Source organism: Malus domestica, chromosome 10 (assembly GCF_042453785.1).
Source record: "Malus domestica chromosome 10, GDT2T_hap1".
Classification (NCBI taxonomy): Eukaryota; Viridiplantae; Streptophyta; class Magnoliopsida; order Rosales; family Rosaceae; genus Malus; species Malus domestica.
This window is the reverse complement of record NC_091670.1, coordinates 21,425,681-21,441,877: the sequence shown is the minus strand read 5'-3', so window position 1 is coordinate 21,441,877 and position 16,197 is coordinate 21,425,681. Positions and strand designations below refer to the sequence as shown.

Here is a 16,197-nt window from a genome sequence, read left to right as displayed (position 1 = left end):
GGGAAAAAACCCAAGACTGGCGGAGTGTCTATGAGAGCATTTGTGGGTTACTAAATTTAGGATAGACCAGGACAGGATAGCACCCTGTTAAAGGGTGGCAGATTATTTCAACAATATTTAGTAGATGCATATGCCACACTTGAAGAAGATAGACTTGATTTCATTACTACAAATCAAAATTCCTTGAGAACTGAGCGTCTTAAGGGAATTCATGAGGCGTTGAGAAAAGGAAATGCAAGTGGTTCCGACATTGGTAAGAGGATTATCTTGCCAACTTCATTTACTGGCAGTGCTAGATACATGATAAATAATTATCAGGATGTTATGGCTATATGCCGTCACTTAGGAAATCTTGATTTATTTATCACCTTTACATGCAATGCTAAGTGGCCTGAAATTATCGAAGATCTAAGTGAAAGAACTGGTTGTAGGGTTAAAGACAGACCAGACATCGTATCCAGAATTTTCAAAGCAAAACTTGACCATATGGTTAAGTATATAAAATCAAGAAAACCTTTTGGCAAAGTTGAATCTGGTTAGTTATTGTCTTTTCTCAATTCTCAAGATTATTTGTTTGTTTTCTCTTCTAAGCATAAACATCAGGCGTTCTGTTTTGATTTTTTCTTATCTTATATTTCTCAAAACAATGATTTACACAGTTGAATTCAAAAAAGAGGTCTCCCGCATTGCCACATCTTGGTTTGGGTCAGTAAAGAGTATAATTGTCATTCTCCTTTTGATGTGGATTCAATCATTTCGGCTGAAATTCCTAACCAAGAATTTGACAAAGATGGGTATGATGTTGTTACATTGTACATGATTCATGGTCCATGCGGTCTTGCAAATGAAAAATCCCCTTGCATGAAAGAAAAAAAAATGTTTAAAGAGATTCCCAAAACATTTTTCAAATGAAACTACTTTTGAATTTGATGGTTTTGTGAAATACAAGCGTAGAGAAATGGAAAATTGTTTTGTTGTAAAACATGGAGTGAAGCTTAATAATGCGTTTCTTGTTCCTTACAATCGTGAATTGTTATTAAAGTATCAAGCACATATAAATGTTGAATTGTGTTGTCAATCAATGCTTATTAAATACCTTTTCAAGTATATAACCAAGGGTGTTGATAGGGCCAGAGCTGTTTTTGAGGATCAAGAGTTTGATGAAATTGTGGCTTATCTAAATTGCAGATATTTATGCCCTTATGAAGTAGTTTGGAGATTGTTACAATTTCATATTCACTTTAGAGAACCAGCTATTCAAAGATTGTGTGTCCATCTTCCTTCTGACCAAAATGTTGTCTTTCAAGAGGATGATAATTTAAACTATGTTGTTAATCAACCTAATCTTGAAAGCACAATGTTAACAAAATGGTTTGAAATGAATGCTCAAGATCCTGATGCATGCCAGTTATCTTATGTTGAATTTCCTTCGAAATATGTTTGGAATAGTGAAAATAAAGAGTGCACTCGAAGGAAAAGTGGTAGATGTCTAGGTAGAGTTGCGTATGTTCACCCTGCTACTGGTGAATTATACTATTTGAGATTATTGCTTAATTATCAAAAAGGTGGCTTTTGTTTTGATGATTTAAGAACAATTAAAGGTGTTCTTCAACCCACATTTCAAGCTGCATGCAACTCACTAGGTCTGTTGGGAGATGATAAGGAGTGGAACAACGCAATGTTAAAAGCGGTGGTCACTGCATCATCATATCAATTGCGACAGTTGTTTGTTACATTAGTTTTGTTTTGTGATGTTGCTGATCCGACAACTTTGTTTGAGGCACATTGGAAAATGATGTGTGATGACATCTTGACAAAGATGGTTAATGCTTTTGGCTTGCAGGATATGTCTGAGGATGAACTTAGAAATTCTCTTTTGTATGAGTTAGAAAAATTGTTTGTAGTTTCAAATAGTTCTCTGTCTAAACATCACCTCCCAGTTCCAAACAAAGATTTGATGGATAGACTTAAGAATAGAAGTTTAAGAGAGGAGTTAAACTATGACACTGAATCACTGAAAAAACAACATTCACTATTGATGGCACAGTTGAATCAAGAGCAAAAAATAGTTTATGATAGTGTTATAGAGGTTATTGATGGCAACAAGCCTGGTCTATTTTTTGTTCATGGACATGGTGGAACTGGTAAGACTTTTTTGTGGACCACTATCATAGCTAAGATTAGATCAGAGAACCGTATTGTTTTGGCAGTTGCTTCGTCTGGAATTGCCTCCCTTTTGCTTCCTGGTGGAAGAACTGCACACTCTTGATTTAAAATCCCTATCAGCATTACGGATTGTTCACTTTGTGAAATAAAAAAAGGAACTCATCTAGCACAATTAATTAGTAATGCAGCTCTTATTGTTTGGGATGAAGCACCAATGAATCATAAACAATGTTTTGAAACTTTAGATAGATCTCTTCGTGATGTTCTTAAAGGGTCTAAACCAGGTTTTGATGATTTGCCATTTGGAGGAAAGCCAATTCTCTTTGGAGGTGATTTTAGACAAATCTTGCATGTTGTTCCAAATGGAACTAGGGCTGACATTGTTGAAGCTTCATTGACAAGTTCTTATCTTTAGGCTTATCTAACTGTTTTTTTTTCTCAAAGAAAACATGAGGCTTTCAAAAACTGGTTTGAATGAGCAGGAAAAACAAGAGTTAGCTGATTTTGCAAATTGGATATTACAAATTGGAAACGGTAATGTTGCTAATTCTATATTGTCAACTAATGAAGAAAGTTCTTGGGTTGAAATTTCAAAAGACTTTCTTATTAATTTTGATGATGATCCCATCGAAAATATGGTTTTAGCGGTGTACACAGATTTTGAAACAAATTTTCATGATGTATCATATTTGAAAGAAAGAGCCATTGTCACACCGCGAAACAACACGGTAACTGAGATAAATGATTTTATGTTGACTATGGTGCCTAGCGAAGGTCGCACGTACCTCGGTTTTGATTCTGTGTCTTCTTCGACAGAAAATGTTGAAAATCTTGATATACTTTATCCGCTAGAATTTTTGAACCAACTTGACTTACCTGGTTTGCCGCACCACAAGCTGGCATTGAAAGTTTGTATGCCAGTAATGTTGCTTAGGAATTTAAATCAAAGTTGTGGATTGTGTAATGGGACAAGGTTGGTGGTGATGCAGTTAACTGATAGAATTGTGGAAGCAAAGATCATAATGGGTAGCAACATTGGTGACAAAGTTTACATTCCAAGAATCATTACTGAGTCATTAGAAAATAAATATCCATTTACTTTGCGGCGAAGACAATTTCCTCTTAGAATTTGTTATGCAATGACAGTTAATAAGAGTCAAGGACAATCTTTGAAGATTGTTGGGTTATTTCTATCTCAAACAATTTTTTCTCATGGACAGCTCTACGTTGCATTGTCTAGAGTCACCTCAAAACAGGGTCTTAAAATTGTGATTGCTCATGATAGTGATATGCCTTATAGATACACAAAAAACATTGTTTATAAAGATGTTTTGAATTGTTTACATGAAGGTGTGTTGATTTGTGTTTGTCCATTCATTTTTTTTTCTCTTTTTGTCTATTTTTCAAAATTCTAATGTATTCTTTGTTTCATGTGTGTTGCACGATTTTGAGGATTTTATTTGCTTCTAAATTTACTTTATATAGATTGATGGAGCATATGCCAGTTCGTCTTTTGTTACCATACAAGCCAACAAGGAAACTACAAATTAGGATATGCAAAATTTGGGTGACAAAAAATATTGGAGCTGATCGTCAACTTGCAAGTTTGGACTGTGTCTTTGTTGACAAAGAGGTTACATCTTTACACCTTTTTTTCATTATTAAATAGACACAGTTTTATATTTGTTGAAATGCATCTATCATACTTTCAGTATTAATTCGATTTTTCCTTCTCATTGATTAACATTCCAGGTTTTTTGTGTTCAATTGTGGTTTGTAGAAATTTCTGAAGTAAAATATTCATTAAATGTTCTGTGAAATAGGCATTTTTCAATAGGGTAGTTGTGCTACTGGTTTTTTGATGATGTGCCTAATGTTTATTTTGGATTGAATTTCAACTTCTACATAGATTTATGATTAGTAAACTCTCATGGCAGTTTGGAAATGATAATTTGTTCACGAGCTTATTTACCACTTAATGATTAATTTAATTTTGTTTTTCCTTTCTAAAAGGGACATGCAATTCAGGCGACCATGAAACCCTGGGACATCCAATTCTTTTTGGACCGTCTAAAAGTTGGGTTCGTGTATGAGATAGATAAATTTCGTCTTATCAATAACAGAACGTCAAACAAAATTGTCCCTCATGATGCCATGGTTGAGTTGAACAAAAACACTACCATAGTCCCAGTTGAGAAACCAAATCAACTGATCCCGATGCATTGGTTTAATTTAATTGAATTTGATGAGCTTCACAAGAGAGTCGATAGAGATGTAAACCTCACAAGTAAAGCGTCTAATTTTGACTATTGCCACTACTCTAAAATCATTATTCTTAGTTTTTAACTTAATTTAGCTTAAACTGGTTCTTATAACTATATCATACATAGATGTTTTTGGTTGTTTGATGGCTTTACAACCGATTGAGGAAATCACTGTGCAAAATATTAGAGTTGAGAAAAAGCGAGACCTCAAACTTCAAAATACTAGGTGATCCATACTTCTCATACACTGTTATTGCATATTTATACAAATATAGTCATATAAAAATTACATAGAAAATTCTGACTCTATTTTATAATTGTAGAGGTGAACAAGTTGCAGTAACACTATGGGCAGAAACTGCAACAAGTTTTCAAGACGATGCATTGCAATCGCTTTCGTCGCCTGTCTTCATTGTTTTGACTTCACTCAAAGTGAAGAAATACAAAGGTTATACCTTAACAAAATCTATATGTGATCACTTTACTTTTGTATTGATAATTGTTATCTTTATATTTATAGGAAAACCTGTTTTGGGGAGCACAGACTTAACAGTTTGTATTTTCAATCCTGATATCCCACAACTTTTAGAATATAAACAAGAGTGAGTGAACAAATCTTATTTAATGTTTTTTTTTTGTTTATGTTTTTACCATCTATATTCTTGAACCTAAAAATGTGAAAATCAGGTTTGAATACCTCAAAACATCCATTGAAATTCTAGAAACTTCTGCTAAAAAGTATGGAAAGGGTACTGTTATAGCTGATTCTGAATAGAAGACAATTGAACAATTGCTTCTTCTTGATCCGGCATTAAACAAGGTCAATCCATTATCGCTAAATCGTCTCATGTTTTGTCAATTTTATTTTACAATTGCTTTCCAATTGATTGTTTGTTGTAATTTGGAAATGACAAATTGTTTCTTAATCTATACTGTGTTGTGCATACAAAGTGTTGTGTTGTTTGTTTCTTTATTCATTTATAAGCTTTTGTGCAAAGAATTAAACAACTTATCTTTCATGATTCAATATACATTCTCCAAAATGTTACCTCATGTCCAAAATCTGAATTCTGTTTTATAATTTGGGTGGAAATGCATATACTAAGGTACAAGTGTCATGTTTGGGAGTTTATTCTTAAATATTTTTCATATTTGAAAATTTTATATCATATCAGAATACAAGTTTCGTATGCCAAGCAACAATTGTCGATTACGATTTGACCAAAGGATGGTGGTACAAGTCGTGCCCGTATTGCTACAAAAGTGTCAAAAATACATATGGAACTTTCCAGTGCTTTGAACATGGGCCACTTGAAAAAATGCCTGAGCCATGGTAATTTACTAATTTATTTTTTCTACGCTCTTTATATCTCTTTGCAATGAACATGGTTTTTATTCCAAGATTTTTTTAAAATTGCTAAACTTACATCATTATATCTTCGTCATTTATTTAGGTTTAAGATGAATTTTATTGTGGATGATGCCACAAATCAATTCAACTTCTTAGTGATCGAAAGGACTGCTGAAAAACTTCTGGGTATCTCTTGCCACTCTTTGGTCATAGAAGAAGGCTATGATGACTCTTCTATGTCGCCGCCGCACCTTCAAAAATTGGTTGGCAGCACGAAAAAGTTCCAAGTTCGTTTTGGTAATCAAAACAATGAGTTTGGCAACACCGACTTTGTTGTTCATGGAATAATTGGGGAAGAAGCATTAGTTGACCCAAAACTTAGTTCGATTGTACCACGGACACCTGCTACCAACACCGGGAAACAAGTTATTGATGCAGCAACCCCTATCCCTATTACGACCCTGGAATCCCAAATCCGACAAATCAAATCAATTGCGACAAACAAGGGTGTAAAGAGGACACTATTTGTTGAAAATGAAACTTCAAAAGTTCACAGGTTAAGTTTCCCCTTCAAATAATGTTGGTATTCCATTAAATAAAAACATCATGCATGCACTTTATAATGTTCATTTCCATCCTTTTTAAATTTAACATGTTTTCACAGTAAACATGATGAGGGGAGCTAACCACTGTCTACTAATCAAGGATGAAAATGCCGATAATATCGGCGATATATCGCCGATATTATCGGTTTTTAAGGGGACCGATATTTTTATAACTATCCAAATGGTTTTCGTGATAATATCGCGATATTATCGATAATATCGCAATATTATCGATATTAGCGATAATATCGTCGAGGCTCCGTCGTCGGCGTCGCAACGGCAGCCAAGCTTCCTCTGCGCGTCGCTGTGCTTCCCAGAGACGGAGGATAGGGAGGGAGAGTTCAGGAGGGTGGTGGAGATGCTGCGCTGGCATCGGGGTGGACGGATTTGGGTGTGCCTGGGTGTGGGTGCGATTGGGGAAATGGAGCTTCATCTGCGCGTCGCCGTGCTTCCCAGAGACGGAGGAGAGGGAGGGAGAGTTCAGGAGGGTGGTGGAGATGCTGCGCTGGCATCAGGGTGGACGGATTTGGGTGTGCCTAGGTGTGGGTGCGATCGGGGAAATGGAGTCCTCTGCGCGTCGCCGTGCTTCCCAGAGACGGAGGAGAGGGAGGGAGAGTTCAGGAGGGTGGTGGAGATGCTGCGCTGGCATCGGGGTGGACGGATTTGGGTGTGCCTGGGTGTGGGTGCGATTGGGGAAATGGAGCTTCATCTGCGCGTCGCCGTGCTTCCCAGAGACGGAGGAGAGGGAGGGAGAGTTCAGGAGGGTGGTGGAGATGCTGCGCTGGCATCGGGGTGGACGGATTTGGGTGTGCCTGGGTGTGGGTGCAATCGGGGAATTGGAGTGAGAGAACGAGAGTTCGAGAGAGAGATAGAGTTGAGAACTGAGAGAGAGTGAGGGGTCCGAGAGGGACTCGGGAAAAGAGAGAGAGAGAGAGATAGGGTGAGGTTTAGTGGTCTGCCACGTGGCAGCGTGACAAAGAGTGAGAATCAAGATGGAGGGTCCAAATTAGATTAGGATAAAGGACTCAATTGCACAATTTATATAATTTCAGGGAAAGAGTGAAAATATAAATTAATCTGGAGGTCCAGATTAGATTAGGATAAAAGACTCAATTTCAGGGAAAAAGTGAAAATATATAATTTCAGGGAAAGAGTGAAAAATTTGAACCTCAAAGAGTGAAAAATTTGCCAGCTCGCTATATAATCAACTTAAATCAGTTAAATCCATCATACAATGCATTTCCTTCCCATTTTTTGTGATAAACTAATAGATAATTGACTAAATAAACATCCTGCAAAGTTTCATTAAAAATTTCCAAGTTTTTCTTACAATTTCCGTGGTTTCCATGTAATTTTTATCGATATCGATATTATCCCTATATTTCCATCGATATTTCCGTGTTTTCGGATTACCGATATTTCTGATATTACCGATATTTTCTTCCTTGCTACTAATTCAACCAGAATCTCGGCAGAATCTCGGCAAAATGCCGATCAGTACATTAAGAAGTAGATCACAAACAAAGAAAATCAAGGACATGTATAATGAATTATTGCTTACAATAATATATGCCAACTTGAACAATTATTGAATTTTTTTTCTGATTTGCTGCTCAGTGTTGGAGATGTTCATTCGCAAAAGAAATGAGCTATAGAAGACTTTATCATGGACTGCTGCAAAGGATCGAATATATATATTTTTTGGCTATTCCACTATTATAAATATATACTTTTTGGGCATTCCACTACTAAAGTTGTCTTATTATTTTATGCAACTGTTGGAACAACAGAAAGCCTTGCAGAACATGTATTTTGTTATGTTGCATGTAGAAACAAAATATGTGTAAACTGCATGGTATTTCAGTCTTTGATGCAAAGACACTATATTTTGTCATTTGCAACTTTTGTCAATATAAACTTTTCTTTAAGTAATTTCGATTGTATATTGTCTCTCGATGTCAACTTAATAGAGTAGCAATGTAAATTGAATTGCTTATTTTTTGTATCAATTCACCTATCTTTTACTTTTTCTTTTTTTTCTTCTATGAATATTATACATGGTTTGAATACCCGCAGCAAAGCGCGGGCATTCCTCCTAATTAGATTCTAAATTTCTATTTTCAAAACTCACCAAATTTGAAATTGACTATGGGAATCAAATATGACGTTAGTTATCGTGCATTGGTTTTGAACCCAAATTGAATGAAGCGAAAAGCACGTCCTTTCTATGGGATTGCAATGAGGCCAACTAGATGTCTTGAACCAAACTCCCCTTATTTTCTTAATCGTTGTCTGGAATTGCAGTGATATCGAAGAAGACAAGCACATCACAACTACAAATGAGCTTGGAATGAGAAGCAAGTTTTCGAACAGGAATGAAGGTTTCAACAAGAAGGATGTTTGAGCACTCGCGGTGGATGGAGAGTTTTAGGAGGAGAATAAATTGAGAATTTTCAAAAAGAAAAAAAAATAAAAAGAAAAAAAAAGGAGATGAATGGATTGAGAATTTGGAGAAAGAAATATATGATATTTCAAAATTTTAGTAAAAATTCAAAGAGAACTGTGAGATTTACAAACTTTAATATTGTTGTGGGTTGGGAATTAGGAGGACAAAATATATGAAATATCAAGAAAGAGACGAGGAAAAGCTCAAAGTTTATTATTATTCGGTTGGCAATATTTTCTGTAAAACTAAACTAGACTTTAGATTTTAATTTTAAGAGTTATTTATAAAATAAAATGTTAAATTTAGTTTCAAGATGAGTGTTGTTGGAAATTCAATGAAAAAGTGACCTCTTAGTTTAATTATTGGTGAATAGAATTTAAGAGTTTTATATAAACTAAAAGAGGGAGCCTTGTGCATTGGGTACGACATTTTTTTTTTATATAAACTAAAGAGGTATACTACCAAGTGTAAAAAATATATAAAATTAAATATTAAGAATGGTTGAAAGAGTGAAGGTAGGCCTTGGCCTATATTGGCCTATTAGCGACCCCGTCTTTGCTTAACAACGTATTATTGGAACAAAATGTCACGTGATGCTAAATTCATTCCATGTAAGTTCTTATCGGGGAGAGAGCAAAAATGCAATCTAATATTTGGCAGAATTTGGTAGGATGGTAGTTTGTTGGGAGAAATTGTTTAGTATGGTGGCCACCAACTTGGAAACTGAAGCATAATATATAGTAATATGGATGGATGACGGATATAATATAAACAAACATTCACAAATATTATAACACAACTGGACCAGTTATACCACGTGACGCTGCTACAAAAAAAAAAAGAAAAAAGAAAAAAAAAACACAATAACTTTCAAATTGTCTGTATTTTTAGCATAAGACGACTAATCAAACAAGGATTAAATCTTCAAACGGCTTCCGAACAGGTAACAGACCACACCAAAAATATGTCCACTTGGAAAATCCCAAAAGAGAACATGTATTATAATCACCATAAATATTGTTTAAATACATAGTTACACAAACTATGAACTGTTCTTCCTGGATGATTAAAATAACAACTTACAAACTCTGCAGATACCTAACGTATCGCGGTCTAGCGGATAAATTTTTCATTCTTTCATCGCATAATGTTTCATAACTATAATATGATTGAATGAAATGCTTCAAAGATCAGAGAGGCACTTTCCATTAATAAAGTCTATGACTTGGGTGACCTTCTCTTCAAGAGCAGCAGTTACAGCTGCCAAATTTTGCAAGAATTCTTCCGCGGTTGGTTTTTCACCGTCTACTATATCAGTCACAGCTTTAACAAATATGATTGGGACTTTCAACATATCTGCAACGTAAGCAACAGCTGCACCCTGAAACGCAACAAATTTCAGGAAAAGAGTTGCTTTAATAGATTATGGAAGTAAACTTCAAAATTACCATAAGAAACACAGATAGTTCTGATACTCCTTGCACGAAAATAGCAGTGATACTCAGATTTAATATGCTAAGAAGAATATGCTAATTACCTCCATGTCTTTAATTGTAGCATCATTTGCCATGATCGATGCTTCGTCCTGTGGGGACATATCTAGAGAGTTTCCGGTAGACAGTTTACCCACCTGAAGCATACGCACAAATGTCAATGACATTGTGAGCACTTGTGATACTATCAAATAAAAAAAAAGGAAATCCAAGACCATGATGAAGAAAGTCTAATCCATAAGTTGCATTCATATGCCTAACCGCATTAGTGTAGACAATGGAGAACACCAATTTAAAAACTCAAACTGAGCAGCAGTATATCAAGTGATTTGGAGGTTATTCAATTTTAGGTGTTAAATGTTTAAATAAGTCCAAGCATTTTTCTGCATGGTAATTACCTTCAGGTTAAGTTCCTTTTGAAGATTCGGTGATGCGCAGGCTTGCCGCAAACCAACTCCATATAGATCAAAGACCTGCAGAAGACATACAAGGCAAAGAAAAACTGAGTATAAAATTTCTAATACGTAATTACCTTGCAAATGGCTACATCAATATTCCAATACAGCAGGAAGGTGGTTCGTAGGGAAACATTATTCAGTTTAGCTAGGAATATATATTGCATCTTCTACTGTGTCGAAAGAGTGCTGAGAACTTGAAAGAGATTACTGTGGTTTAAAACATAATTTGATTAAGGCTTCTAGTGGCATCAACCACATGACAATACACAATATGGCTTTCTCCTCAACTTTCAATTCTATGATTGGAGTATCAGAAGAGTAGATACTCAAAAGTTTGGTTGTGTTGAATGATGGGTCGAGGCTAAAGTGTTAACATCTTCAGATAACTTATGAGTACTTTACCCCTTCCAATTAGAACACCAATCTTTTAATGATTTAATCTTTCTAGGCCACATAATAGTAGCAACCATTCAGTTCAGTCTACAAGATAATACAAAAGTTACTGGCATTTACTAAAGGCACTGGACTAAGATTTTGGGGCCTCTCTATTTGTAAAAGGACTACTGTTATAAGAAAATACTGCAAACAGGAATTGTTATCTATCGCCAATTAAGCACACAACATATGCGCGAACATAAATTTAGATTATTTGCTCTCTTAAACATGCACAAAAGCACTTTACTAGAAAAACTGAGAAACACTCACAGGAATAGGTATCCTTCTATCATGGTAAGCAACATCACATGCGAGATACAAATCACCGATGCAAGCTCCTTTGGCCTGAAAGCATCCATCAATCAGTCATACATAATATGTCAAGATGCTTCACGAATACAATTGTCAACATACTCCATAAATAATTTGCGTCTCTTTTTGTGTGCTCAGTGATGCAACTATGGAATTGTGATTTCCTTTAATTATATCATGGTCCTTGACTCCCTACAGTGTAACAGTTGAAATCTTCAAAATTTTTAACGTCTTTTATAGGAAGCTACAGATTCTCCAATTAACAGTGCACTGAGAGAGAATAAAAATGAAACTAAACACTTATCCTACAAGGAAAAGAGCAAAGTGGGTAATACCTTAAAACCACCAGCAGTGCCTGCATTGATAATTAGGTCTGGTTGTAATGCTTGAATGGAAGCATAGGTCACAAGAGACGCAGAAACCGTGCCTACACAATCAACCCCTGCAAAGAAATTTGAGGAACCACCTCTTCTTTTTAGTTCTGATTAAACAAGAGTGGCCAAAAAGAAGGAAGAAACAACCATAAAATATGATGATTTTGAAGGAGTAGTAAAATTTCAAACACAAACCTGATCTCGCTTTAGAGGGAATCTCATGGATTCACTGGATGATTTTGATAGACTGATACAGTAGAAGTTGAGTACCGAATTGAACTTTAGGGGTAATAAATTAAGGTTAGTGTTATTCATATGCCCATTTTTACTTCCCACACACCCTTGTTAATTTTTGTCCATTGATCTTCAATTTATTCGATCCGACAGCCGGAAAGTGAGAGCGTGTGTGAGAAGTAAAAATGGGTGTGTGTATAGCACCATCCTTAATTACTACAGGCTAGACATCATCTGCTATCAGCTGTCTGTACTAATTAGTGATGCATATGGATTCTCATGGTCGCTAAGTTGGCATGTTTTGTTTTTTCCTAGATAGTCCTACACAACTGACATAGTGTATTGGAACAATTACTCGCAGCGTCATCTTTATCTTTCTTTCTACATTTGCTTATAGTTCAGCTTCTGAGCAGTTTTCTTTCCCTAAAATACTGAAAGCCTAACCTTTCATATACCTATTATAAGAGAAAGGTCAAACCATTTATACTAAGCCAGTCACAAAAATCCTCGCAGTCATGGCAGCTTGGTTCTATAAGTTTAGAGATCCTATTAACAGATTTAAACCGTGTTAGACCTTTTCACTAATGTCCAGTGAGATCTCACTTAAGGTCATTGATAATGAACAGAAACCATGATATAACCAGGACAAACAATCAATTTATCGAAATCTATCCTGACAAGAAAAGCCAAACCTCAAAAGAGTAAAAAACTCACCCAACGAAGAATCTTTTCCAGGCCAAACCAGATTAATCTTCAGATCTTTGTATGAACCGTGATACCGGACCCAAGGCACCCCGTTTGGGAACCTGCACCATTCATGCATTAAACATCAGAAAAATTAAGACAACGAAAAAAATCTTAAATTGGATATATAACTTTATACCTAATACTCAAACTACAATTCACAAAATAGCCAAAGATGTCATTTCTCAAATAAAAAATAAATTAAAAAATAAAAAAAAAATCAGATTTTGACAATCACACATAATTATAGAACTGTAAATTGATCATATCAGTCTGGAATGTGCCACAGAAACGTGAATAATATGCAAAGCAACTAAGCAAGTAATAATGAGGACAATTCCTATTTGCTGTTTGTTTTCTGACAATTGAAAACAAAACAAAAGCACTTTTTTGATGAGCAACAAAAGAACTTTTGCTAAATTAAACAGCATATAAACTTCCATATGAAAAAGTGGAAACAAAGAACTATTCAAAAATAAATAAATAATTGAATCATCCAGTACCCAATTTAAAAAATTCAAGACAAAGTTGAAACCAGAGATTTTGAACTCACACGGAGTCAGGATCCTCTGTGAGATTGAACTTGTTCACCACTGGAAGCGCTTCAGTCTGCATAGCTGTTAATTCACTCCAAAAAAATCATTACTTTATACAATTAAAATCGGAATAATATCTGAAAAAGAGTGGAAATATCAAATAGCGAGGGTGGAAGTATCAAAACGGAGCAAACGTACCGATGACGAGGAGGATGGTGGAAATGGGGCGCTTCTCAGCTTCGGAAACCAAGGCTTCCACTGCAGCGTCCGATTTGTCACCGTGAGGAGCCATTAATTTTTCCTTATCTGGATTTTTCCTTCACTTTCTCGGCCGATTTTCTTTCTTGCCAAACAAACTCAATCGAACGCAGAGAGACTCTGGTGTTTGTGACTTTGTATTACGGCTGAGAGACTTGAGAAGACGGAGGCAGAGAGACGAGGACAATTCGCTAATTAACTAACCAGAAGGCGACGCGTCGGATTTGATCGGCGACCGTTGATTGGTGGTCATGATCGACAATTAGATGTTATTGGTACACGTGTTCTAATCCGCACGATTGCCATTTTCTTGGTTGTTTATTTGGGTGTGTCTTTTAATATAAAATAAAATGGAATTTTTGGAGGCCTATTTGTTTTTGTTATTCAAGCATGCAAAAGTCACGTTTTTAACACCAAAAAAAAAAAAAAAAACGAAGTCATGGACCCATCTTTCATGTTGATTTGTAGCATAGTTCTAAAAGAGGATATGCGCTAATCGTGAGTATAGACACTTAAACGGAACCTAGACGAGAGATTAAACGGACTAGGCGGATTTAATAAATAATTATTGAATAACATGTCTTTTTAGGAATAACATATATGTGTGGGTGTTTTAAATACATAATATGATGATCTAAGGAAAAGAATAATAAAACATTAATTAAATCATTTATATAACATTTGTATATAGGGTAATGCGTGCCTGTTCACCCACCTCTCTCACATCACCCAAGTTGGAGCCTAGATCATTACCACCTTTTAACCCCTTGGAAAGTGAAAAACCCTTCATATTAAGTTTTCTTTCCGTTTCTTCTTCTTCCTTCAGAACCTCAAACTGAATTTGAAATTCAGCTCGCGTTGCCACAGATTGAAATGTCAAATAGTACTCTCTCTCTCTTTTCATACTTTCTCTTCCCTCATTTGCGCACAGACAACAAGCTGCAAAAATTTTGTCGAGGCTATGTTGATACAATACAAGATTGGAAGTTGCAGATTCATGGTGAGAGTTGCAGCGAGTTTACGAGTTGCCACGAGATTCAAGCTGCCTAGCGCCGCCTACACCTCTTAGAGCACCTAGCGAGCCACCTAAATCCTCACTGCCTTAACTGAATGTTTTGGCCTAAATTTAGTCGGGGCTTTGCCACCCAACGCCTAGGCGGCCGCCTAAACCGAGTTTTATAACACTAGTTTGTAGGACTATTGGTTTGGTAGTTTTAAATGTGTTCCCATTTTGTGTTTTAAAATTTTAAGTTTGTTTGTAAACACGAAGATTCTTCCAACGAATAACAAAAGAACATATGTACAAAATAATATTTGTATATTAATGAGTGTTTAGGGTTACAATTTTTGTATAGCTAGTATTTTAGAAAAATATTCATCTGATAAAAGTTCCCAAATTAATTGGGAATGATCTTCAATTGAGCAACATTCCCAATTAATTTGGGAACTTTGTTTGCAATAGACTTCTTTCTTCTTTTCCTTGAAGACAAAGTAATCACTTGTCAAAGTAGGAACAAAAGTATGGTCCACATTTCCTTCTTTCTTTACGGAAGATTGCATGTTACGAATCCAATTCCTAATTCAAATGGGAATTGTATCGAAGCCTTATAAAAGGATAACAACAACCTCCCTTTTTATCTATTGTTGCTTGTTTAGCCACGAGAGAAAAACAAGAACAGGTCACTCTTTGTCGTTGCTGCTTGTCTTATTCCTTACGATGACAACGAGCCAGTGTGCTGAGTTCTTGTATTGCTATGAGTAACTTTTCACATTCTTCTCTCTGTAGAAGTCATATGCTTGCTTGTCTTCATCGTCTTCTTTCTTTTAGGGCTACATGCACATAATTTAAAGCAATACTCTTTGCAACTTTGAATCTGTTTGCTCCGACTAACAACTTTCCTCGTAGCCTTTTTACGAGGAGCAGGTTTTCTTCATGGTGGCCTTTTTATAGGGATGGGGACCAGGCCTTAAATGTCTTCAAGGCACTTCTCACAGCAACGGTGCTCAGGGGGATGATAGAAAGCACTTCTTGTATGATTGATTTGGATTCGAATTTCATCCGAGTGGTCAAGACAACTCTTAGAAATTCAAAAAGTCAGCATGCCAATGAGAGCTTTTGTTCGTGGAGCATGGATAGTGGCGACACCGACGGAAGGCTTCAATTCAAATTTCACGGAGTCGTATAGACCACTCATAAAATTCATCGAGATAGTAGCGGGCACTTGACTTTTCTTGCTTCGTTCATCTTTGGTCTCGTTGAAGGACAATATTTGAAAAAGTAAGTTCATTAAGCAACATAATAAATGCATTTAACGATTAAATGGTAGAATCATGCTTGTATGCACTTTAAAACAAAACTTAAACCATGAACATCAAAGCCTAGTAGTAGTGGTGAACCAAGACTCAAGTCAAATCAAAGAGATAGAGATGATATTTCTTTATACTTTTGGAGTTCCTCCTTGCATGAGCAAAGACTAATCACCCATGAGAAGGCCTTCGTTTCTCTCATTGAGTTGAACTC

The 16,197-nt window shown here is 35.8% G+C and overlaps 1 protein-coding gene across 1 annotated transcript; it reads right to left on the bottom strand.

The window, feature by feature from the left end:
• Positions 1 to 9,797: 9,797 nt before the first annotated feature.
• Positions 9,798 to 14,023, bottom strand: LOC114827619 (5'-methylthioadenosine/S-adenosylhomocysteine nucleosidase-like). The gene is made up of 8 exons (XM_029109718.2): positions 13,617 to 14,023; positions 13,436 to 13,499; positions 12,853 to 12,944; positions 11,866 to 11,972; positions 11,489 to 11,563; positions 10,724 to 10,798; positions 10,370 to 10,462; positions 9,798 to 10,213 (listed from the first exon to the last, which is right to left on the bottom strand). Exons 1-8 carry the CDS (start codon positions 13,708 to 13,710, stop codon positions 10,016 to 10,018), a joined length of 798 nt encoding a protein of 265 aa, XP_028965551.1. The 5' UTR covers positions 13,711 to 14,023; the 3' UTR covers positions 9,798 to 10,015.
• Positions 14,024 to 16,197: the final 2,174 nt, after the last annotated feature.

What these genes read in the sequence shown, in the direction of transcription:
- LOC114827619 (XM_029109718.2), bottom strand. Translation starts at nt 13,710, where the DNA reads ATGGCTCCTCACGGTGACAAATCGGACGCTGCAGTGGAAGCCTTGGTT. An exon ending in ACAGAGGATCCTGACTCCGT is followed by an intron (nt 12,945 to 13,435) that starts GTGAGTTCAAAA and finishes TGAATGGTGCAG; the next exon opens with GTTCCCAAACGGGGTGCCTT. An exon ending in GCACTGCTGGTGGTTTTAAG is followed by an intron (nt 11,564 to 11,865) that starts GTATTACCCACT and finishes GGATGCTTTCAG; the next exon opens with GCCAAAGGAGCTTGCATCGG.